General features: G+C 38.8%; 1 protein-coding gene across 2 annotated transcripts; it reads right to left on the bottom strand.

Annotated features, from left to right (window-relative positions):
* Positions 1–9572: 9572 nt before the first annotated feature.
* Positions 9573–17741, bottom strand: LOC136853393 (fructose-bisphosphate aldolase-like). 2 transcript variants are annotated; one of them, XM_067128859.1, is made up of 7 exons: positions 17574–17741; positions 13727–13937; positions 12646–12765; positions 12221–12466; positions 11760–11942; positions 11178–11426; positions 9573–10824 (listed from the first exon to the last, which is right to left on the bottom strand). In XM_067128859.1, exons 2-7 carry the CDS (start codon positions 13928–13930, stop codon positions 10729–10731), a joined length of 1098 nt encoding a protein of 365 aa, XP_066984960.1. In that variant the 5' UTR covers positions 13931–13937; positions 17574–17741; the 3' UTR covers positions 9573–10728. The 2 variants fall into 2 exon arrangements, with proteins under 2 accessions (XP_066984960.1, XP_066984969.1); XM_067128868.1 differs by having other exon boundaries at positions 17421–17611.
* Between the last annotated feature and the right edge of the window lie 7163 nt (positions 17742–24904).

The following is a 24904-nucleotide window of genomic DNA, read 5'->3' on the forward strand; positions in this document are numbered from 1 at the left end:
TGGCGTGTTTTAAGAAGAACTTGGTTTGTGAATGGAGGGTGGAATGGTTGATGTTTGCAGACGGTACAACACTTGATTGAGGATAGTGAAGAGAAATTGCAAAGCAAGTTAGAGTTTGAAAGCTTTTGTAGGAGGAGGAAGTTAGAGTAAATATGGACAACAGTAAGTTTGAGGCAAAATTGACAACAAATTATGAATATTAATATAGAGGATTGAAGAATGGAAACGGTTCATTTAGGAGTAAGCATATTTGATGATGGTAAGATCAAGAAAGGTATCAGGTTGTGTGCAAAAGATTGGTCAGAAACTTTTCTGTGGAAGCCAAGGTGGGAATATATTAAAGGATTGTTGGGCCTACTGTCTTTAAAGGAAAGGAACTACATGGATCTTGAATACGAATGAAAGATACAGGCCGAAGCTGTAGAGTTAAATTATTTTTGTATATTGGATAAGAAGGATTGAAATAGCAAGAAATGTGAAGATAAGATAAGCAGGAATAACAAAAGTATATCATAGACGAAGGGATGAACCACCTTAGATCTGATGAAAACTTAAATTCAGAAGTGTTGGGAGGAAAGAGAAAGGAATACCTAGAAAATTACAGTTGATAGGGTGGAAGCAGTTTTGGAAAGTATGTACTTTAATATCTAATAATGTATGTATGTATATGTTATATATATTATATATGTGTGCGTGTGTGTGTACACAGTGGCTTCTTAAATTTTCAATTTTATCATGTCTTTGGATAGTTTTTTTTTTATTGAAGCCTTGAATTTCAAATGGAAAACGAACGCATGACCCATCCCAGGTGGGATTCGGATAGTCAGACACGCACTGTAAACGGTATATTTAATAAAGCTGACAAGAATCAAGCATGGATATTAGATGTGGCTATATATCTTTCTGCCCAACTTTTCGGAGAAGATTTGGAGATGTCCTGATGGACATTTTGAGATGCGCCTGTCCTCATGGATTGAACTAGAAAGAGTTTAATGTATGATCAGCTCAAATCGACATGCTAAACTCAGCTGAAGCGCCAAATGTCGTGCTACAAAAAGCAGATGTAGTTGGATATGAAAGGATTTGTTTTCAAAATGAAGTGCAGGTGAAGTTTTGCTAAGCCTGGAGCTAGATAAATAGTTAAGACGTTTGTTGACTTGGAACTTTTAGGAGCGCTTTGATAAACTCTCCCGTGAGGTTGAGATTTAGAAATTTTAGTCACTCGTCAGTTTTTAAGTTACCTCAAAAAATCTCTCCTTGTGACCACTGAGATCTAGTATTCTATGATTAATGGAACAGCGCCAAGAAGTTAAGCAGGGGTGCTCTACATAAACAAATATAAATACATGGATGCTTGTGTGTGTAAGTGCTTTAATGCGCAGCACCAGACTACTACCCGAATAGGGATCTTGTGGCAATGTGCTACTATACGAATAGATGTCAATTTGCAGATAATACCAGACGTTTCTCCATGGTAGCCGTGAGAGCAGGGATTTTATTGATGACACTAATAACTAAGGTACACTTGATGATGGTTTTAGATACCGATAATCTGATTCGTAAGAAGAATGGAATTTGTTTGGTATGTTAAAACTTAGTCTCGGTCTTTTGACTTTAGATAATCGTATAAATGTCCATTTTTCACGAAAGTATGTTCATCACAATTTTGTTATTGAGAGCTACGGAGGTCTTTCTGCTGTAAAGAAAGTTGCTTGGATTTGTTTTCCAAAAAGGGTAGTTAAGATTTAGACCATTGCATCGCTGGAATTTTCCTAATTGGCCAGCTACCTTGGGCTCTGTTTCAATAAGAACTTAAATTAGTTCGTTTGTTACGCCCTCGCCCTTAGAACTGTCTGTGCCCTACTATCGTTGCAGAACTTGAATAACTACATTCTGCCAATGTACCCCATTGTATCACTGTCCAGTATTGTCTTTCATTCTTTAAATTTTGAAACATTGGAAGGTCCTCCTAACAGTGTTACCAATGTCAGTGCTATTAAAGTTTTGAGAGTAGCATACCATTGCCTTAGTTTATCCAACTCTTATTGATATTTTTATATGTATATCTCTACCTGCTGGTATACTTTGGTTTTGTTTATTTTATCTAAATTCGCATTTGTCTTATTTTCCACATTCGTCTTGTCAGCTTAATGATAGTTGGGGTCACTGGTTTCAACAATCCTGTTTTAGGTGATTCTATCTTATTTACAGGATAAATAAGTTCTAACAAGGAGGCGAGAAATCTTATTCTCATCGCTTCTATGATATGGTTTGAACATTACTTGAGCGTGTTAAGTGTGGTGGAGTAATAATCCTTGAAATAAGGTCCCTTATGTGTTTTTGGTTGAGATAAAATGTCTCCTTATAGATTTTCTGCTGCCTTAAACCTTAATGTGAAATTTCTTGCATTCTTCTCCTGTTTATTATTTTTCAGTCCCACCACCATAAAATAAGATAGTTTTGAAATTGCCGATTTATCATTGTAGAGAGAGAGAGAGAGAGAGAGAGAGAGAGAGAGAGAGAGAGAGAGAGAGAGAGAGAGAGAGAGAGAGAGATGTCAAAATGATGTTAACCAAATGCAGTTATCGGTGCTATCAGTAGAGTGAGATCATAGAATCTTTTCCACGGATCACTCGTTTCATAGTGTGACGTCGGGAACTTGTCCTTTATCAAAAGGCCTTTAATCTCTTATCACTTGTGAATATTTCCTGATAATAAAGTTGATTATTTTACCTGCTATAAACGTAGTACATGACATCGAAGTAAATAATGCTAGAGCTAACAAGGACATAGATACAAATTTTAGAAGATGAATAAGAGAGATGGACGAACAAAACAGCCTCCCGAAAAGAAATAGAATTATCTGATTTGTATAATATGAGACAGTCACGGAGTAATGTGATGAATACACAATTAGCATGATAGAAGAGAACTGAAATATGGAACTGTTGAAAATTTCGAAAGTTTGACGAAAGAGAAAGTTTACTGTTTAACGTCAGAGTATGTGAAAAAAAGACGCTCTTTGGCAAAGCCAAGTCGAAACACTCCCCTCACTCATCTTCTAGCACTCGTATAAGTTAGACATGTTTTTGTTTGGGTCCTGCCTTTCCCAGATGCCCACTTGGTCTTGTTTGGGTCCTGCTTTTCCCAGATGGCCACTTGGTCTTGTTTGGGTCCTGCCTTTCCCAGATGGCCACTTGGTCTTGTTTGGGTCCTGCCTTTCCCAGATGGCCACTTGGTCTTGTTTGGGTCCTGCCTTTCCCAGATGGCCACTTGGTCTTGTTTGGGTCCTGCCTTTCCCAGATGGCCACTTGCTAGATTGACCAAGACTTAGGTAATTATAGTAACTCTGATCCAATTTAATCAAAGCCCATCTCAGCTTTTATGCCGAATTGAAACCTGCTGCAAAGTAGCACAGCATTGGTGAGCCCGATAGGCAAAATTCTATGCTCGATTAAATACTGTAGTGATATCAGTGGAATTGTAGCAGACTTAACGTAATTTTTGTGCCTTGATTCAGCTGCCACGTGTTCCAGAAATTCATCCTTTGTTCATCGTTCAGTTCGCTCTTGAATGTAAACGCAGCTATAGTTTGGATTGACGTAAAATCGTAAATTTGCATATGATTTTTCCTATTAACGTGGTGTTAAATAGCTTGGGTGTGTTTTATGTGCCGAAGTTTATTTTTGTAGTAAAATTAGAAAATGTACTCGCATTTGGTGTAACTACCACCCTGTAGTGTTGGTTCGAGGCCATAGTCAGTGGACTTTGTATCCTTGCCCAGAACAACGAGTACAAACCGATATAAAAAATTTAGGAAAATTCTTGACATTTGGTCCTTCGCTTGTCGGATACTTACGTAACAAGCCAGAACACACATGGCTGGGTTATACCATTCTGGATAGCATTGATTGATGCAGAATTCTGGACACGTAGCCTACCTGTGATTTCGTTGTCTTATCGTAGCAACGATCTAGCAGTGGACGAGCCCAAGCCCGTCAAACGCTGGTGATCTGCAGTCGCAAATTGCGAGATCACGTAATCGTTTTAACATAAACACAGAGATTTGTAACACCCAAGTGCCTAACTATTAACATAGTCAAAATGGTGGCTAAAGCAACAGCCCTTATGACTCTCCTTGGTCATTATGCCAAAGAGTCCAGCCGAGAACTGTTACTGACTCAACCTGTAGAGACGTATCAGGATCTCATTAAAAAGATCAGCCAAGATCATGACGAACTTACCAACATTTTTAGGTCTGGTGTTAAGTTAAAGCCACCCTTCGGACGAGAGTCTCACAGCTTTCCCAGACTTATCAACTGTCTGAAGGGAAATTAAGGGAGAATAAACTACCTCTCTTTAAAGGGGATATGAGCAAGTATGCAACATTCAAACAGCTTTTCAATGCCTATGGGCACAACCGTTCAGAGTTAAATCCGATCACCAAGTTCACACACCTACTTAGCGTGCTAGAAGATGAGCCACTTAGATTGATAAAGTTGTTGAGCGTCACTGCAGAGAACTATGATGTAGCAACCTGTTTGTTAGACAAGTTATATGGTAACTCACAGCAGATATTGAACTTGCTATTGTACTGGAGCAAATTGACAAACTTAGTCCCATGTTAGGCGAGGAAGGGATAGTACTTAACTTAGTGAACAAGAAACTTGTCGTGGGGGGAACCTATCCTCAAGTTGTCAACTTTTTGCGCAAGTCAAATTATACAGTAACCAAACTGTATAACTCTAGACTTCCACATTCATACTTTGAGCGACATTGTGATTATGACACTATCTTCCAACTCCTCAAAGCCTAAGACCAAACAGTCATCAGCTGCTGCTCCTATGAAATCTTGCCCCTTTTGCAACAAAAGGCATTCCGCAAATGATAGTCACAATTTTGTCAGTGTTAATGACCGTAAGAGGGTCTTAATGCAAAACCAACAATGTTTCAATTGCCTTGTGAAAGGTCATCGTAGTCATGAGCACCATAGTAACCAAAATTGCAAATTTTGCGTAGGACATCACCATAGCCTCATTTGTTCCAATAACATAAAATCTAATCAAAATTTCAACGTAGCTCACCTACTAACACCGTTCCTAGATCCAACCTTGTGTCTAAAGCCACCATTCAGAACCAAAACCAGCAAAAAGAGAGCCCGAAGAGAAAGCATAGCTTAAACAATCAATGTAACAAATTAGATGAGAAGCAGTCTGTTAATGTTAGACTATTGAATTCTCCTAGTAGTATGGACTTGCCACATACTTTATTGCCAACTGCTTCAGCTACCATTCATGGTAATAATAATAAGGAATGTGTGATCCAAGTATTTTTCGACACCGGAAGCCATTTGGCCACTGATTTGGACCTTCCCATCATCAAAAAGGTTGCATTGAATATTGCACCCTTTGCAACTGACGTGATGGAGGGGAAGTTTAACTTAGTAGCGTGCCAGCTGAGAATAGGCCGATGAGCCCTGAGGTTACGGTTGTTAGTTCATGATAAGGTAAACGCCCATTTACAACATCGGGCTGATGAATGTAAGAGAGCATTTGCAGCAGAAAGGTTGCACACTTGCTGATCAGGAGGTTGAAAGTGACACACTTGAAAATGTGTAAATTTTGATTGGTGCCGATTATTTAAATTATTTTGTGTATGGATTAGAAAAATGTGATGGCGTCAGCTTATTAGTAATACCTAATGGAATATCCCCTTATAGGAGACTGCCACGATGGGCTAGACAGGGCGTTGATATGTCTGTCGTAAGAACTTTACATGTCTGTAGAATTCAAGAGACTGAACATGATGTTGGTGAGTGATGGAGATTAGACACGCTGGGCATTTGGCCTGACGAGCAATACACTGTTGCACACCACGCCGCAATGTGACATGCTGTGAGCAGTGTTAAACAAACCTCACTAGGTTACCAGGTAAGTCTGCTGTTCCGTGATTGCGAGAGGCTGACTACCAAGCACAAGCTTGCAATTGCTCACGTGAAATCGTCAGAAGCCCGTTTTGATCATGATCCCGTGTGCCATCAGCAATATTCCAATGTGATTCAAATTTACGTAGATCCGAATATGATTCAAGATTCAGTTCAAGTCAAAGCAATCATGGAACGTGCTCACATGCCACTCAGGGGATGGGCTAGTATCAATTCAAAATTTGGTTTTGAAATTCTTGTTGAAGAGCCAGTAGAAATTCCAATTCTTGGTTTGGAACTGCGAGTCGGACACTTTGCCACTTCAACCGTTCAAGGGGAAGGGAGTGATAAATCAGAAATGAATGGGTACCCACCAAACGAAAGATCCTGTCTTTAGTTGTCCAACTTTGACCCTTTAGGCCTTGTATCCCCAATTTTTTGTCAAAAGTAAAACATTTTTGCAAGCTCTTTGGAATGAGAAAGTGGGTTGGGACGATGTGCTAACTCCTCAGAGAGCAGCTGAAGCGAGAGAAATACTCACTGATTTTATGGAAATTGGTCAATTATAGTTCAAAAGGGGAGTAGTTTCAGAGAATTCAGAATTACATGTTTTTTGTGATGCTTCCATGAAAGCTTAAGGGTGAATAGCTTATGCTAGAAACGTCAATGAGGAGACCAGTCTTTTAACAGCAAATTTAGAATTGCCCCTCGTAAGAAACACATGCTAACGATCCCACTCATCGAGGCACGATTAGCCAAGTGTGTAAGCCAAACCTTTAATGATCTGGGGAGATAGTAAAGTAGCTATTGTATGAGTGGGTAGCAAAATTGAATACAAGCAGACCTTCATAACCAATAGGGCTTGGGAGGTATCTTTTAGTCTACATGAGTGCAGATTCGAATGGCGGTATTTTCCCACCAAGCAGAACCCTGCAGATGTGCTGTCCTGTGGGGGTGACATTAAGCAACTTCGCGAGCAGTCGTAGTGGGCAAGAGGCTGTTACATAACCCAGGTCCCGTAGCCACAATTGATGACTCCCGAGATGATACATCATTGTCAATAGCAATGTCTGCAATATGAGAGTTATAGAAGAAACTTCAGCCAGCACCTCCTGCTCTGTTACTTCACTTTCGGCAGAGTATATCCAACTACAGATCTCTTTACAATATAATGAATCATTTGTGTAAATTTCTGAAAATTAGAGATAATCCCTTAGCCAAGCTAGCATATGTAGAACAACGCCATCGTTGGCCCACTTTGGGTAGATATTTGGAGAAAGGTGGAGAAGCTTCTCATGAAATAGTTAATTTTACCAGGTAATTAAATTTAGTTTTAATCAATAATGCAATATATTCCAGATATCATTTGAAAAATGTTAGTAGTACAATGAATGACTTGATCCTGTTGCCCCCTAAGGGCAAACTTGTAATGTATCAAACATATACACCAAATTCATCTTCACAGTGGCGTCAATACAGTTTCACAACGTAGGACTTGACCATGCAGGTCCAATTAACATCCAGGAGGGTCTCCTAATTAGGTGCCTCAGCACTCGTTCCGTCTACCTTGGTCTGGTGACGAACCTCAGTGCTGACACCTTTGTTCTGATTCTTTGTAGATTTGCCACCTGTCAAGGCACCCCAGGAATTATCTATTCAGATAACCATGCAACTTGTTAGTCTACCTCTGCGATGAGGACGTGACTCAGTCACACTTGAAAGAGAGAAGGATACAATGGTATTTCCAAACTCCATGTTCACCTTGGAAGGGCAGAATGTTTGAGACTTAATCGGGGTGACGAAGCATGCCCTGGCAGTATCAATGGATAGAGCCTTGTTCAACGAGGAACAGGCAAGAACACTAGTTAAAGAGGCAGAGTGTGTTGTCAACAACCTCCTTCGTAATTATCATGGTGACACCCGCAAGGATGAGGTTCTCATTCCGTTGCATCTCCTACGAGGTCGGAGCATCCAGTTGCTGCCTGCCACAGCCCCGTATGAAAGCAAGTTTCATACCTCCACAACGAAGAAGGTTCGAGCTGAATATTTCAAACTAGTTGGTGCTCTACGTGCCTTTTGGTTATGTTGGAGCACCGAATACCTACAGGCTCTACACCAGTGTCATGATTTTGGCCCTGGTGTGCCGATTCCACTCAGATGCAATGGCATCGTCTTAGTGAAGAAGACTGATCACTGTCGTAAACTCTGGTTTCTTGGAAGAATTATACAACTCTACCCCGGAGAGCATGATGTCGGTCTATCAGTGAAAGTCCTGTGTGAAGGTGAAGAATGTCTCGTGGCAATCGAAATGATAGACATGAAGACCGTAACTGTGATATCGTATCAAGTAAAGTGAACAATGATAGCGAACTCGTAAGTGTTGAAAGTGATAATGACAGTAGCGTGCATGATTGAAAGTATGGGAGTGAATATTGACAATCATGAACCAATTGATAATGATTCAGAGACAGTGGGCGAAGATAGTAGCGAAAGACAGAATATAATGAATGTAGACAGAACTCAGGGTAGACCAAAAAGAAAAGCGGGACATTGGTTCCTTGAGGGAAAAATATAGTATTGTGTTGTGTTAGAACATTTATTCCTTGAGGAGGAAAGATATGGGACTAAGAGAAGGTCCAGGGACCTACTCTTAGTCCCATCCTCTTAGTTAGGATGGGATGTTTATTCTCCGTGCTACCGAAAGAGAGAAGAGCACCATTATGTGATTTGTTCACATTCTCATTGTTTTTATGCACTGTGTTATGTCACTGTAAGGCATGCAGTAGTGTCCAGTACCATGTTTGTGCTGCGAGCCAACTTCGACTGCGAGGCCTCCAGTCGCAGTTGGGCTGCAAGTCAGACCCAAGTGTTGTCACCTCCTAACATTTCTTCCCTGGCTGTCAGATTCCTCTGGTTGACGAAATCTTCTGCAGGGATTTTGCCGACAAAACCTTCTAGTTAGTAGGTTTAGAGATCAGTAGAAATAGTAAACGAGACGTAATGAGTGACGTGGAAAATTTGTGATGGTTCCGATTCTACCACCTAGTAGTGGTGGTTTGGAGCCAGTCAGTAGACTTGCGTCGTTGCCTAGAACAACGGGCACGAACCGATATAGTAATCGAGGAAACTTCTCGAGAGGCCTTTTCAAATTAAGTGTACGTACTGAAATACAAGCAGCAGTTGTATTTTATGTTTTAGATTATTTCAAGACTGTGGAAGGCCTAGAGGATTTGTATGAGTTAAAGGCGAAAATAGAGTTAAGGTGCAGTTAAATTAGTTACACAGCTGTTAGAAGACTAAGGGTATGTGTGTAATGTTCCTTAAAGCAACTGGAGAATGAGATAAAATGGTAATGCCTGTTACAATAATGCCATTAAAACAAGAAAACCATTTCAGGGTCGAGGATTCATTTCATCTTGGTTGCCCAAAGTCCTCTAGTGGATGCCTGATTACATTCAACCTTTGATTAGGGATACAGCCATCAATCCATTCTGGCTTGAAAAGGACACGGGTGTTTTTTAAAAATGCTATAGTAATGTATTTAACTGATGGCTTTCCTTAACCAAGACCCATGAACGATTCAGTTTACCATACAAACCAAGAAACGATCACTATGTTGTGTAGCATCGTGAAAAAATAAAAAGACCAGTAAATAAAAATTATTTATTTATGATATAGCATTTTACAGTTCTTGGTGCATCCTCACAATTAAAAATAAGTTGGTGGTAACGGGCTATGCAAGGTATTTCAAAAATTAAGATTCTAAATATATCATTAAGTGACGGGAATATAAGACAAAAATCAACCTAGAGTGGTTGGGAAACCTTCCTAATTAATATGGAGAATTTGAAAACTCAAGAACCAAAATTTTTGTGCCTCGCATAGTTTTGATCTGTAACGGGAAGGGAGTGGGAAGTGAACAATCGATAAACCAGCGATTCTCATCCTCACATTTACACTATACCAATATACAAATGTACATTCCTTGTCTTTTACAATGAAGATCTTTTCTCTATGCTGTCTTTGCCAGAGCAGCAGCATTTCTATTGACTGCCTGTCTTTGACCTGCTTCACAGAATCTGCCCATTGCAAACCTCTTCCGTCTATTTTAGCAGCATGTGATTTTAAGGGTCAGCATCATGTGCAGTTTAATAATGCTTTGATTTACATTAACCTTGCAGGACCTACTAAAAATAAGCTTACTGTATTCTTTATAAGAGAAAAAGTTCCAAGACAGGGAAATGCAGTCTAACTTGATACGAGCTTCTTACACAATACCGTTCTGAAAATACTGTTACATAAATATAAGACTTACAAAAGACAAGAGGGGAAACTAGTGAGGATTTCATTTTTCCCAGGTAAAGCTATAAACCAAAATCCTCAAATGCAGAAAAATGCACTTTAAAGATAGACTTTATATGGAAAAAAAGAAATATAAATTTACTATACTTGGAATTTGCTTTCTTTATATGTACTCCAACAAAAAACAGTAACTCTTAAAATAGACTGAATTTACAGGTACTGCATCAGTCACAACACAACAGTGATTACAGCATATTGTTCAACTTGTCAAAATATTGTGGTGACTGATGACGACTGGCACCCTCTCAATATATTGGATATCAATTTAAGAGGGCACCTTTCTAGCTATGTTCTTAGATTGGTGCTAAGGACTTATTATTCTGATACATTCTACGTCGATGGAAAAGGATGTAGTTTGTATAGTGGTCCTTGTTCTCTAGCCTTCCTAGACACAACCTTAGTATGTGATCAAGCCTCTGACCTTTGGAGGGGAATTGAGGTGCTTAATAGGCATGGTCCTTGATGAAGAGACCGGTATCTCCAGCATATCCTTGGCATGATCCACGTTCATACTTGCCCACAGCAGCTTCGCTGTTAGCCTGTAAAATTGAATGTTTTTTAATAAGTGTTGTGATGCCAGTTGTAACAGAAATCAACAAATTTTTAGTAAAACAAGGTCTTACTATGGTATGGCTGTTGTGTAAACTTTAATAATATTAAACTTTATATTATTTAACACACCTTTTAATAATATTACTTTATGTAGCACACCTAATGTAATATATAACAGATCCATTTTAATACCAGGCCTGTATTATAGGGTGAACCAATAACTAAAAACAACAGTGGGAATTAAAATCATGGAACAACTAAAATTTTGTAATGAGCCTAACATCAGACCTTCACTCTTTACTGCTGAGTAAATTTTAGAAAAACACGAAAATATAATTACCCTAGCACGCTTCATAAGTTCCTCCTGACCATTCTTGACCCTGTCATCGGAACCTCCCCATGCCCTGAGTACTGAAGCCTGAAGAGCACGTCCATAGCTGAAGGTAAGAGCCCAAGGTTTCTTAGCTTCAGTGCACTTGTTGATGGCATCAAGATGAACAGATGCCTCTTCTTCAGACTGACCACCAGACAGGAAAGTGACGCCGGGAACAGCTGCTGGCATTGTGCGGGAAAGGGCAACAACAGTGGCCTGAAATAAGTGTCATCATTGAAAATGACTGGCCCAGTAAAAATGTTTAACTGAAAAAGAGGTTTAGTGGTGCACAAACAATTTCAACAAGAAAATCTGGTGGTGCACTAACCATTTCACAGATCGTCTGGTGGTGCACTAGCAATTCCAGCAAGACGTCTGGTGCTGCACTAGCAATTTCAGCAAGCCCAATTTTGACAAATCTGGTACTGTACGAAACTAAATTTTTACACGAAATCGGGCGCAGCACTAACAATTAGAAGTTAATAAATTAGTGAAAATATTTCAGTAAATAATACCAACTGCCTAATTTTTTCTTAAAAGTTTCCTAACCTTGGCTACTTCTTCAGGGGTGTACTTCTTTGAGCAAGACTGACCAGCAGTGACCATGTTGGGTTTCAACAGAGTACCTTCCAAGAACACATGATGGTCATTCAATGCCTTGTACACGAAGGCCAAGACAGTTTCAGTAACCTTCTGAGCGCGGTCAAGATCATGTTCACCATCAGGGAGAACCTGTGTTAAAAATTTTACAATTAAATAAAATGATCTGGGGAAAATAAGATCGTTGATTACAAGAATACAGTTTAAAGCAGTATGAACGTCTAAATAAAATGATCTGGGGAAATAAGATCACTGATTACAAGAATACCGTTTAAAGCAGTATGAACTTTTTTCCCCTAATGTAATTAGAATGACAAATATATAATTTAGTACATAACTATAATATTACAGTGCTCAAGTACAATTACATTTATTTAACAACCTGACCATCTGCACCATCTTCAACTAACCTCAGGCTCGACAATTGGGACAAGGCCATTCATCTGGCAGATGGAAGCATAACGAGCAAGGACATTGGCATTTTCAAGCATGGACTGGTGGCTGGGAGTGTTCTTGCCAATTTTGAGGACACAGCGCCACTTGGCGAAATCACAACCGTCCTTCTTGTACTGGGCACAGCGCTGGGACAGGTCATCAAGACCCTGGGTGGTGGTTTCACCCTCAGAGCCCATCAGTGGGACAACACCCTTGTCAACCTATCCAAACCCAAGAAAAAAAATTGTTTGGATTACATCATTAATGGATTTACTACATAGATCAGTAGCAGTAGAAACCACGGTTACATACGAAGAGAATATGTTACTGCATTCACTTTAAACAGATACAATATCAAATTCGGGAGACATCTGAAAAAAAAAAAGCAAAACTAACTAACCTTGATACCAGGAATGATTCCCTTTTCCTTGATGAGTTGGATAAATGAAGTACCATCATCAGCCTTCTGGTAAACAGTTTCGTGGAAGAGGATCACACCAGAGATGTACTGAGAGAGAGACTGAAAGAACAAAATGTTTAACTACAAATAATTCAGAAATGGGAGGAAAATAACACATTCCTGATATTTCATCCAAGCATATACAAACTGGCTTCGAAATTGGCTTCTCCTTGTAATGTAACTAATAAATAGTGATCATGTGTAAGATAAGACTCTGAACGAAGTCTGCGGTGTCATACCCTGAGGGATCACACACACACACATACACACGTCACAGCAAACCGTCAGCCATCTACGAATGTCTGAGCGCCAATCATGATTTAGGCAATTCAGCTTTCCCAAAAATTAAAGCAAAATGTTTTGTGCACGTGTACAAATAAATGCTATGGCAACGGTATGTGGATAAGTCATCACAAGTTTGTGTCGCTACCAGTAGACCCAGAACTTTTATCAACTTTTATGATAATCTCAAACTACAGAGTAAGGCAGAACAAGCAGTGTCTGCTAAGTTTTTTTGCAAATATACTCAAATTCTGTTTAGTCTACCTCTCAGTGACGATTCAATGGGGTTATAGTCAAAATAATTAGAATCTGAACTGCAGTAGTACTTAAAAAAATACTACAGTATTTACTGCTGGGGTTGAGCATGATTGGTTATTTTGGTTGCGGGCCTAAATAGCAAAGTAAAGGATACTATCAATGTGTTAGGCAGCCACGTTTAGTTTTAATACTTAATGTAAGCTTGATTGTAAGCTAATTCATAGTGCATTTCCGTGTCGTTGAACTTCGGTATTTATATAATCCACCTTATTTAACAGTAAAAAAACATTTTTTATTTTAATTTTTTTTTTATCTGGAATATAAAACTTGAATTGTTTTACGAAATACCGAGTGAAGTGTCACATTCCTATGCCTCCCACTGTGGACATAAGCTATAGGGTAATGTGTATTGAAGTACTTGCAGTGTCATACTGTGAACATCAGTTAATGTGCTATACTGGACTGTATTTTGGAAACCTACGGGGTCAGTAGTGAAGAGAAGCTGGCGGTACTTGCGGCGGTTTTCATCAGTGTTTTCCACATTAATGTCAGCAAGGCGCTTGCCCATGGTGGACACGGACTCATCAGCAGCCAAAATGCCCTTGCCAGGGGCAGTGATGGCGTTTGCAATCCTCCTCAGCTCCTTCTGGAGGGCCTCATCGGGGTAGCTAAAGTAGGTAGTCATGGTGGATCTGGCAAGAAAGGAAAAAATAAAACGTACGTGGCTGAACTCAATTTATTAATTTATTTCAAGGTCTAGTTTTAACCTGTAAGGAGAAAATGTATTTTAATTTCACATCTGTAAGACTTGAGCATCAGACGTGCATGCTCAGCATTATCATCTGGGAAATGAAGCAAATATATGAGGGTAAAAATAATAACCGAAACAAGAATAGAAACCTAGTCCATTAGAGAATATTTCAATGATAATGTCACGGCTAAGTGACAATGTTGATCTTGACGTTGTAGGGTCGATCTTCCTCTGGCACCTCAACCAGTGCCAGTGACTCCGGGCTCTCCTAGACACCCACGCAACCATCTCCCGTACCACCACCAGTCCCCGCCACTCCCCAGCCCCCACGTTCGTTCCACCCAGCAAACGTCCACAGGGAAGGTCACCTTCACTTGGCCTTCAAGCGAACCTATAAGGGCTTCTGAACAAAAACCTTTCAGGTTTCCCTGTTGCGCTCCTAAATTAGAAAATTGGGCTATACGTAATTCACACAAGTCGCCTTCATTTAATTAAACGATCGGGCTTCAATAGGTGGGTTCGTGGACATTATTACTGAGAAGAAACGAAACCTAAAGTTTCCGTCACTTTCGTGCTTACATTAGTAACAGAATTGTGTCAGTAACGGTCGACAATAAGCTTAACAACGTCGCTTGGTTTTCAGACTTAAAATTATTTAAACAAAATTTTTACATGTAAAAATTTTTAGATGTAGTACATGTGTATGTACTATATAGATCAATCAGATAAAAATATGTAGAGCAAGTATTTTCCGCACCCCTTGTGGAAAGAGCCGGATATGAGCGTATATTTAGGCTTTTCAATACGGTACATGGGACTAGAAACGGTCGATAGTATGACAACACCCCCGCCTTTGACACAGTTACCCATTAAGTTGCAGAAAAAAAATAAAGTATGTAGAGCTTCACGGTTTATTAGGCGGATTACATAAATCGAATCATGTACTACTGTACATTTTTTTCTCCTTTTTCATTTGTGGGCTACTAGGTGTCTACCACAGTTTACGAAACACTGGGGACAAATTATTAACCAACTGGAGGAATAAACCCAACAGACTTTAGTATATAGCCTTAAAAAAACCAGACACACACACATACTACAAAACTTAAATCTTTTATCTTACGCCAAACTCAAGGAAATAATCTGGCACCAGGATCTCTTAAACGGTTACTTTTATCCAGATAAAGGTAACGACTATCACGCCAACTCAATACATATCACTTTCTGTATGGCGGAATGTACAGGGCATTGTTTCGTATTGATGTTTTTGGAGGGGTCTGGAGATGTTAAAGGTGGGGCTGGCTGCCAACTGTACTGTACATTGTATAGGTTGTGCTAGTTCAGTACTGTATATTTACTTTTGTTATGGATACTGTCATACGTTCGTCTACTGCACGATTTTTTTAAGCGGTTACATTTAAGTAATACAAGTGTCACTCATATTCGTGAACTTATGGATAAAGTTCAGCGGCGGGGTGTAGTCATACCATAAACCATTATTTATTGTACCAGTTACTGTATTGAAAACTCTAGGTTCTAAATCGTCAGTTTAAAATAGTTCCCACTTTCCAGAGCAGTAACTCTGACATATCAATTTTTGATGTAGTTTGACGTGCAATAGGTCTGGGGCAATTTCTGCAGCTGCTATGTGTTTGTTCCAATAAAAATTTCTCCGTCTTATATGTAAAGCAAGCCGTATTGACAGGTTTCATCCAATACTGCTTCTCGGCCAATACACGTTCTATTTCTAATTAAGACCAGGTGCAACGTGTGTTCCGTTTTCCTCATGGTGCAAGACAAACTGTGGGGTCAGTTTTCAAATACTTCGTTAATAGTCAGTATTTGTGGTACCATTAGTTTTTCTGTCGTAAATTTTTCCAGTAGAAATGGTATTTTGTAGTACCACCAAAAACGATTAGCCTGTTTCACTTCAATATAACCGTGTGTGTGTGAATTGCAATGTCATGTCCAAGGTCCAAATATCAGGCCACGGTTTTTAAAACTAAATTATAAACTAAACTAATACTGCTTCTTACACGTAGATGGCATTGGTTAGGAATTTCTGTGTGAATCTGCGGCAGACGCACAAAATCTTGCTTGGTAACAAGCTGTGCCAGTATAGCAAAATATACCGTGCTTTTCGTTATGAAATGAACGGTCTCGGGATGCCATTCCATGGCGATCGCTGGCAAGAAGTTTGTAATACGCGAGAGAGAGAGAGAGAGAGAGAGAGAGAGAGAGAGAGAGAGAGAGAGAGAGAGAGAGAGAGAGAGAGACTTTAAAGACGAAAGACGAAACGCATGCCAGCTAGTCAGGCCTAGACGGTAACGTAATGGTAGTAGTGAGAAAAGAGGTGGTTACTTATCGATCAAAAGCGTTCGTCAGTGATATATCTGGGTAGACTAGTGGCTCCCCGTCTAGGACAGACTACGATTGCATCATAAAAGCAACACAATTGAGCCGGCCTTCTTCGACGAACAGCAATCGAAGTGAAAGTACCAGTCACCAAACACTTCTGTGCTTCTTAAATATAGTTATTAAAAGTTATATGAAATCATGGTACGCGATAGTGCATGGATATAACTTACCATTTAAACATTCAAAGTAGCCTACCATGTCATCATCCAATAACACAGACAGACCAAATAGCCTATGGTCTCTGACACTATAAGTTGTAAAAATAACATCATCCCTATTTAAATAACCATAACTTCGATTATCCACGACCTTCTCAAATTCATTTGGACAAGCTAAAATTTTTCTTGCTTTCTTACTATCAATACCTACGTGCCAGTCGGCACGATTTCCTGCGGGACCAAATGGCGCCATGAACTGGTCACGGTATTTCGTCATAACGATATGTAAGTTATATTTCCAAGAAACAATTTTCACACTATAAAGGAGAAAGATATGGCTAAGTTTTTAAAATACATGAGTTGAGTAATTTAAGTTGAAAACCAGTGTATCAAGAAATATACAAGACTGATATAAGACTTATCTACAACTCTCTTCGTATCGGTAACAGGAAACTATGCAATACAGGATGTCAGAATTGGCTTACTTTACGAGGCCTTTGCCTAAATATAACACGAATAAAATTAACAGTAACCTGTAATAACCATGTAGAAAAAATAACATTGATAATTCTCATCACATCATCCCACCCCTCCCTCCACTCCCCCCAACACATGCCGCACACAGTCGCCTCTCCGAAGCTAAATAAAAATTGGAATGATATGCATTTTGCTTATGTTGATGGTAAACCAGTAAATGAATGGAATAATTTTAATAGCGTGTATGAGAACGGAAAACCATCGGAGCACAAAACAAGGCGAATTACGCTTGCACGAACTTGTCCGGTCTTTCTCCAAGTCACACCGATGGCAAACAAAATGGTCTTGCTCTTCGCAGCTTCACAACTAACCTTCCGTTAAGTCTACAGGCAGATGAACGAACACTTATTTTTCCAAATGTTATTGACCGGGGTTGAATGTCACTTCACGAGACAAATTTTCACGTACGTTATACGAGAAGATAAAAATATAAAATGAAAACGCTCACTAGGGTTTCTCTTTACCTGGGTGTGGATGTAGTGGCGTCCGACCGATCAGTGGTACCGAGGCTCGGGGAGACTCGGTTAATATTGCCTGTGCTCTCCTTCAAACGCCCTTCCTCCCCTCACTCTCAACGATCTCTCCACCCCTACCCCATGTGCTCCACTCCCCTCCCATGCTCTATTAAATCTATTGCTTTATTGGGTTGCCAACATATTTTACCAATCTTTGTCCTCACTGCAGTAAATTGTGAGTTGATTCTTTTTTTTTTCTACCTTGTACATTCATTTGGATTTTTTTTATGATAGAATTGCACCCTCCCTTTAGGCCTCATCGCAATCACGTGACGATGACGTAAGTTTGAGTGAAGCGTTCGTTTGAGTCTGTTTGGCTTTGTGTAGCGCAACTTGTTGAATAACGTAATGAACCCTGTTTATACATAAATTTGCTTAATGTTTATTAAAAATAGATAATAATTTTATGTGCTTTATTCCACTATCGAGGATTAGGTAAAGAATTATAGAATGATAATGCAGCTGCACTTTGCTGTGGAACAGAATCGAACAATTGCAAATGTCTCCCTTTTGCTGTTCCTGCGCGTAGTTAAACATCAATGATGCCAGAAACGGACGTAACACACGTGCAATGAAAGAATAAAAAATAAAAATAAACGGACAATTTCATCTTTAGCTACCAAAGGTAACAACAGCAGTTACTGAATACCTTGAATATATTGTAGTTTTTCGCATTGTAACCACAGGAATTAATTATATTTTCATATACTGAGCCCCTTTTCGTGGTTTGCAGGTAATATTTACATGAATTTCATAGCCTTTTTTCTTTTTGGTGGGGCAAACGAAACTAATGTACGATACATTTCCGGTTTTAAGGAAGTATGTTAAATAAAAGCAGAGAAACTGACATGTTAGCTCGGTGCCATCTTAATGACGCACCTTGACTTCAAAGGTTAAATAGGACGTCCTTCGAAAACTATAACATGACAACGTGTCATGCTACCGGGTATTTATACGTCTCGTAATATCGTATGCATCCTTTATGCATAGTCACATAGCTTTTCCGGTGTAGATTTTATACATTATGCAAAATGATGCGTGGTGTCTAGGAAATTTCAACTTTAATTTATAGCGATTATTCAGGCTCCCGGTTGTTTATTCATGTTCCTTAGGTCAACAGATTTAACAGGATGTGGAAAGCTTTCCAGCTTACCTAGGGATCGAACGCAGCCCCTCTCGCTGGCTGTGTGAACGTCCTAAGAGTATAGATATATATATTTTTATATATATACATATACTGTATATAATTTGTATTATATATATATATATATATATATATATATATATATATATATATATCGTAAAAACAGGACCCCATTTAAACGGTATGGTATCTAGCGGAGATATTTATTCAAAATAAGTCACAGCTTTGCAGGACTAACTGTCCATATAATCTGGTAGCCTTAAAATGTCCGGAAACGTGTTCCAGCTGAATTTATAATCGTCTGGAGGAAGGAATTAAAGCCCTTGTTGTTCCAATTTCGTGCTCTGGTTTTCTTAAGTCCTTTGATTAACTTAGCATAAGAAGTTCCTTATAAAAAATACACAAATGAAATGGCCAGATTGATTGTAGAAAAGGGCTTTTTAACATGCGCAAATAATGTAATGTCAGGCAACACTGGAAGTGTTTTTAGGACAGCTTATTGGGAAAAATCATATACGAAACATTAGAAAAGAGGACATACAAAAACACAGGAGACCACATGGAAGAAGCTGCAGGCATAGAAAGGCCAAGATCACAAGAGCAGGGCTACAAGATATGAATATGAGAGGTTAATTAATCGGTTTCAGATAGCCTGCATATGAAATGGAACTACAGGGGCTGTAATTCCCCTCCTCAGGTCCATATAAATGCAGATGGAACACGAGTATGGTCATTTTACGGCTACCTGATGTTGAGGACGGTTAGTCCTGGAAAGCTTGTAACTTTTTCTGAATAAATATCTTCGCTAGACCCCATCTCGTTTAAATGAGTTCCTGTTATTAATTGTATTAATGCACAGAACAGTTGTACAAGTGATAAAGTTTAATATGCATGTGTAGTGTATATTATATATAATATATATATATATATATATATATATATATATATATATATATAGATTCAGAGAGAAGAGAGAGAGAGAGAGAGAGAGAGAGAGAGAGAGGGTTCATCTATTAGGACATTTTCCAAAGAACTGGTACGCAGGGGAAGAAATTTTGTATTATATAACGCAACGATTATAGCACTATGCATTGAACAGACAAACATTAAAAGGAAAAATTAACCACTGATACCTGTGAGGAGGAGGCATAGCTTATTTGGCCAGGAGAAAGTAATAAGAAAAAAATAACCATTCACACCTGTGAGAAGGAGGCAGAGCTTGTATGACAAGGAGAAAATATATATGTTTTCGCTGGTCACCTATGTGGATTATTTCTTAATGGAAAATAACAGGCGTAGCTCTTTAAAAACCTGCTTTTTACGTATTTATTTGGAAATTAATAGATCAAATTATTCATTCTTGACGGATAATTATAATCTTATCAAAACTTCCTTAATTAAAACTAGACATGTTGATATTTCATCCTAACACAATATTAGAATTGACCAGTTTTTAGCGTCTGTAGAAGGACCGGTAGCAAGCATCAGAGAGAGCGAAGACGAGAATGCAATAAAGAAAGGAAAAGTAGATAAAGCTGCAGGAAAGTCAAAGGTAACAATAGAAATGATTAAAGCAATGGGAAGTCTAGGCAAATAGTGGGTGCACGTACTATTGGAGAAGATCTTGGATGTAGAGGAGATGCCAAGGGGACCGGAACGATAGTTGGATGATTAAAATTATAACAAAAAGGAGACGCGTTAAACTGTGGGAACTACATACGAATAAAGCTTTTGGAGCATGTATTTAAGATACTAGAAAGAATAGTAGAAAGAAGATTGAGAGTTGATAGATATACATGAGCAGCGGTTTGGGTTTATGAAAGGAAAGAGAAATATTTAAAAGGAAACAAGAAAGTTTACATGTGTTTTGTTGATCTTGAAAAGGCGTATGGCAGAGTACCAAGAAGAGTATTTATTGGTGCTTGAGAAAGAGAGGAGTACCACAGAAGGTGGTGAGATCAGGGATCAGCTCCGAGTCCTTCTTGTTCCTCGTCGTTTCAGATACTTTGACATCAGAATTAAGGAACAACGTAGAACTGTGGGAACTGATGTTTGCTGATGATTTAGTCATTATAGCAGACAAAGAAGAAGAACTGCAAGAAAGGTTTTTAGCATGGAAAGGAGCCCTAGAAAAGAAAGGATTGAAAGTGAACATTGGAAAGACGGAGCTAATGATTAGTAGTAAAGAAGGACATTCGAGTGGAAGATGGTACAGTGCTAAAACAGAACAAGGAGTTTAACTGCTTGGGATCAATAATAACAGAGGAAGGAGTCACTGAAGAAGCAGTGAGACAGAGAGTGAAAGAAGCATGGCGAAAATGGAGAGAAGTAACTGGTGTTGTTTTAGACAAGGAAATGCCATTAAGGCTCGAAATGAAGATTTATAAGACAGTTATCAGGCCCATACTATTATATGGGGCAGAAACCTGGGCACTTGAGAGGAAAAAGGAGCAACTGTTAGAAAGAACCGCTAAGAGGATGGTTCGATGGATTGCTGGAATATCACTACTGGAAAAGATGGAGAGTAAATATATAAGAAGAATGTGTGATATATGTAGTGTAAAGGAAAAGGCTAGGGAAGCTCGTCTGAGATACTATGGCCATGTAATAAGAAGAGAGGAGATGGAACCAATCAAGAGAGCTAAGAACATGCCAGTGATGTGGAGGAACGTGGGGTGTCAGGGGATCAGATGGATGGATGTGGTGAGGAGGGATAGGGGTGAGGTGGGACTGGAGGAGGAAGATGCAAGGAGTAGAAATAGATGGAGAAAGTTGACTCGAGCGGCCGACCCTGCTATACAGTGGGACAAATAAGGTCGAAATAAGAAGAAGAAGAAGAAGAGTTTTTAGTGTCTCCAATTAATAGCATGATTATTTATATATATATTTGTGTGTGTGTGTTTGTATGCTTGTGTGTGTACACATGCAGACACATTTTATAGGCTATATATATATTATATATATATATATATATATATATATATATATATATATATATATATATATATATATATATATATATATATATATATTCATTCACTTAACAGTGACTACTATAGCTGTTGCGCAAAACTGTACTACCTGTCCATTTCTGCCTCAGGAAGTGCCAATGGCTGGAGATTCGTATGTATTGCATCTTAGGGCAGTGGAGCACACTAGTGGCAGTTATGAACCCCTTGCAGGAGGAGATGCCTCCCCCATACAAGCAGATGAGTCTTTTCCTTCTGAGCCCAATATTACCCAAATAAGTCTGGTCAGTCTATTTTTTGAAGTCTGCCATCACCTGAAGGCAGAGGAGCATCTAGTAAAGGGTTGTGATCCTTTCAGCTGGAGGCAATTCAATCTAAATGGCATATGAGTATTTTTTGTATTACTCCTTTGTTGTACCAGGAAAAGGAAATAGTCCAGGTTGATGATAAAAAGTGAGGTGTTGCAGTGTGGCAGTATTAGTGTTTTCCAACGGCTGACCAGTGTATATAAATTATGTCTGGATGATGGAAAGATTCCAAAGTCTTGCTGTTCAACTGCTCCATCTCCCATTTTTCATTTTTCGGCGCTGAATGGCTGACAGTGCCCCAGCTCATGACTTTATAGCCAAATTTTCTTAAGTCAAGAGAGGGGGATTGTGAGCGATATGTTGGATGTATGGTACAGAAGGTATGTTGGTAAAAGCGTTTAAAAGTTTCTCTGACCAAAGCAAGAAGTATGTTAGAGCTGTGGTAAACTGCCCATATGTACCTAATTTCTCCTACAGTTATTCCACTTTTAGCTAATTCCCTTTCTATTATTTCTCTCTTTCACCATCATCTGTCGTTTTATCTTCCCCTCCAACCTATTTGTAAATGGTCACTTGGGCACGAAATGTTTCAGCTTTCACATCTCAGCACGCGGCATAAAGCATCTTTCAAGCATGGTGATGAGAGGTTAGTTTGTTGAGCCACAGCTGTCTCTAGCTGAGCATTAATGTCCTGGTTATCCTCTGAAGTGTTCAGAGGGAGGGAAAGAGGATGGGTCCCTGGGGAATGGCGACTGTTTGTAAGGGTACAGATTAGATTTAAAAGCAATGTGTGATACCCAGAGTGGAGGGTCTAAACATCTCTATCTTAGTTGCAGATCAAAATTGTTGCTGAGGAGACCCTGTTCCTCACCTTGTGCCGTAATGTTTGACAAACCTCACTGACAGCATTGCAGTATAGTCGTTCTTGGATGTCAACATAGATCTTAAGTTGTACTTACTTCAGTGCAACAAGATTTCTTCAGAAGTTTCAAATTTATTATGTGAATGCTGTGACATCCATATTGTCCTGCGTTGTTTTTGAACACAGTTGTATGCAGTGGTCTGTTGTTAACCTTAAATATCCGAGAAGGGTTATTTGAAGTCTTGATGTCATTTTAATCTCAATTAGGCAAAATTTTGGAATACAGAGACATCCATTCATGTTTTCCCTCCCTTACTATAATTTGTATATACCTTTGGGTAATAAGTTATTTTTTACATTGACTAATATTTTTCACCTTCCCTTTCTTAATTTATACTTCTAAATCTACAGCCACTTAAGCAAGTTTGGAAAAGATACCAGAAATTTGAGTAAGAAGAAAGATACTCTATTGTGTGTGTGTGTCTATATATATATATATATATATATATATATATATATATATATATATATATATATATATATATATATATATATATATATATATATATATATATATATATATATATATATATATATATAATATAAACAGAGGTACATTTGGTTTAACTTCAGAGTCGGTGAGTAAACTCCATTTCGTAATTAAGCAAAGGATAAGACTGAAACGACCTGCTGTATTTCCGCATTGTTGTTTGATTCTGTTACTTTATTCCTGTTGGAAGCGATTGAGCAGTGCCTTTGTTATCGAGAAAACTTTTAAATTTGCCCAAGTCGGGTGTAGGCTAGAATTTTTGAAATTTTTTATGAATTCCTATTTGGTGTCACCACAGTTATAAGCAATCAGGAATGACTGGTTTGGTATAAGAGTAGGTCTTAGAGGTGTGTTATTTCTCTGTGGCTGTGAAATATCTTTATGGATGGAGTGATGCGAGAGGACAGAGGGAGGAAATTAGACATAGGTAGAAAGTTTTGAAGTACAGATATTTGTTGAAATAGAACAAGTTACCTGATGTCACAGCGACGAAGGTCACTGACGCCTAAAGCAAAATTCATCATTTAAAATTTTTTATCAACGCTTTCATACACAATTGCTCATGATCATAGTCGTGAAATACCGCTCCATAAAAGCGTTAAAATTGAATTAAAGATGAGATCTAAAGATTATGTAAAAACATTAAAAGCAACAAAACTCTTAACAAAATTTTTAAAAATGACATAAAACTGTTGTTATAGAAGCATGATATTTTGTGACGGATTCCATCTCCGCTATGAAGATGAGGTAATTACCACCGTCATCCAGACACCAGGAGAGGATGCGTCTCCTCTTGACTAGGGCACTTGACACGAGAGTGCCACCCAGTAAAGATAACCAAACAGATATAAAAAGGTTTTGGATGTCCAGCCATCAGAGATCCAAGTGTGATAGGAGTGTCCAAATTCAAAGAAGGCGAAGCATAATTTCCCATTTTCGTGGCATCTTACAATTCTGCCACGAGAGAGCCGACCTTGTAATTTCCAGTTTCTGCTACTGTCAGCCAAACTCTCCCTTGAGAGCTGCCATACCTCACTGATAATTATCTTGATATTAGAGAACAGATCTTTGTGAGGAAGGTCAGTAATTTTTGTATGCCATTGAAAATGGCATTCTTTACTAATCTATTAACCTTTTCATTCTCAGAAAATGATTCGTGAATGGAGTGTGTAAGTACTGATGATTGCAGATGACACATAATGAATGGGAACAATGAAAAGAAGTTGTTGAAGCTAATGAAAGAGTTTGAAAGTGTTTGCAAGAGGAGAAAGTTTAGAGCCAACATGAGCAAGAGTAAGGTTATACTGGTAAATAGGAGCCAGAGAACTGAAGCAGTGAAAATTGATATTAATGGAGAAAGATCAGAAACAGTTGACTCGTATAGGTATTTGGGAGTAAATATAACAAATGATGGTAGGACAGGGCAAGAGGTGTCACAGAATAGGTG

The sequence above is a fragment of the Macrobrachium rosenbergii genome, chromosome 3 (assembly GCF_040412425.1).
Source record: "Macrobrachium rosenbergii isolate ZJJX-2024 chromosome 3, ASM4041242v1, whole genome shotgun sequence".
Classification (NCBI taxonomy): Eukaryota; Metazoa; Arthropoda; class Malacostraca; order Decapoda; family Palaemonidae; genus Macrobrachium; species Macrobrachium rosenbergii.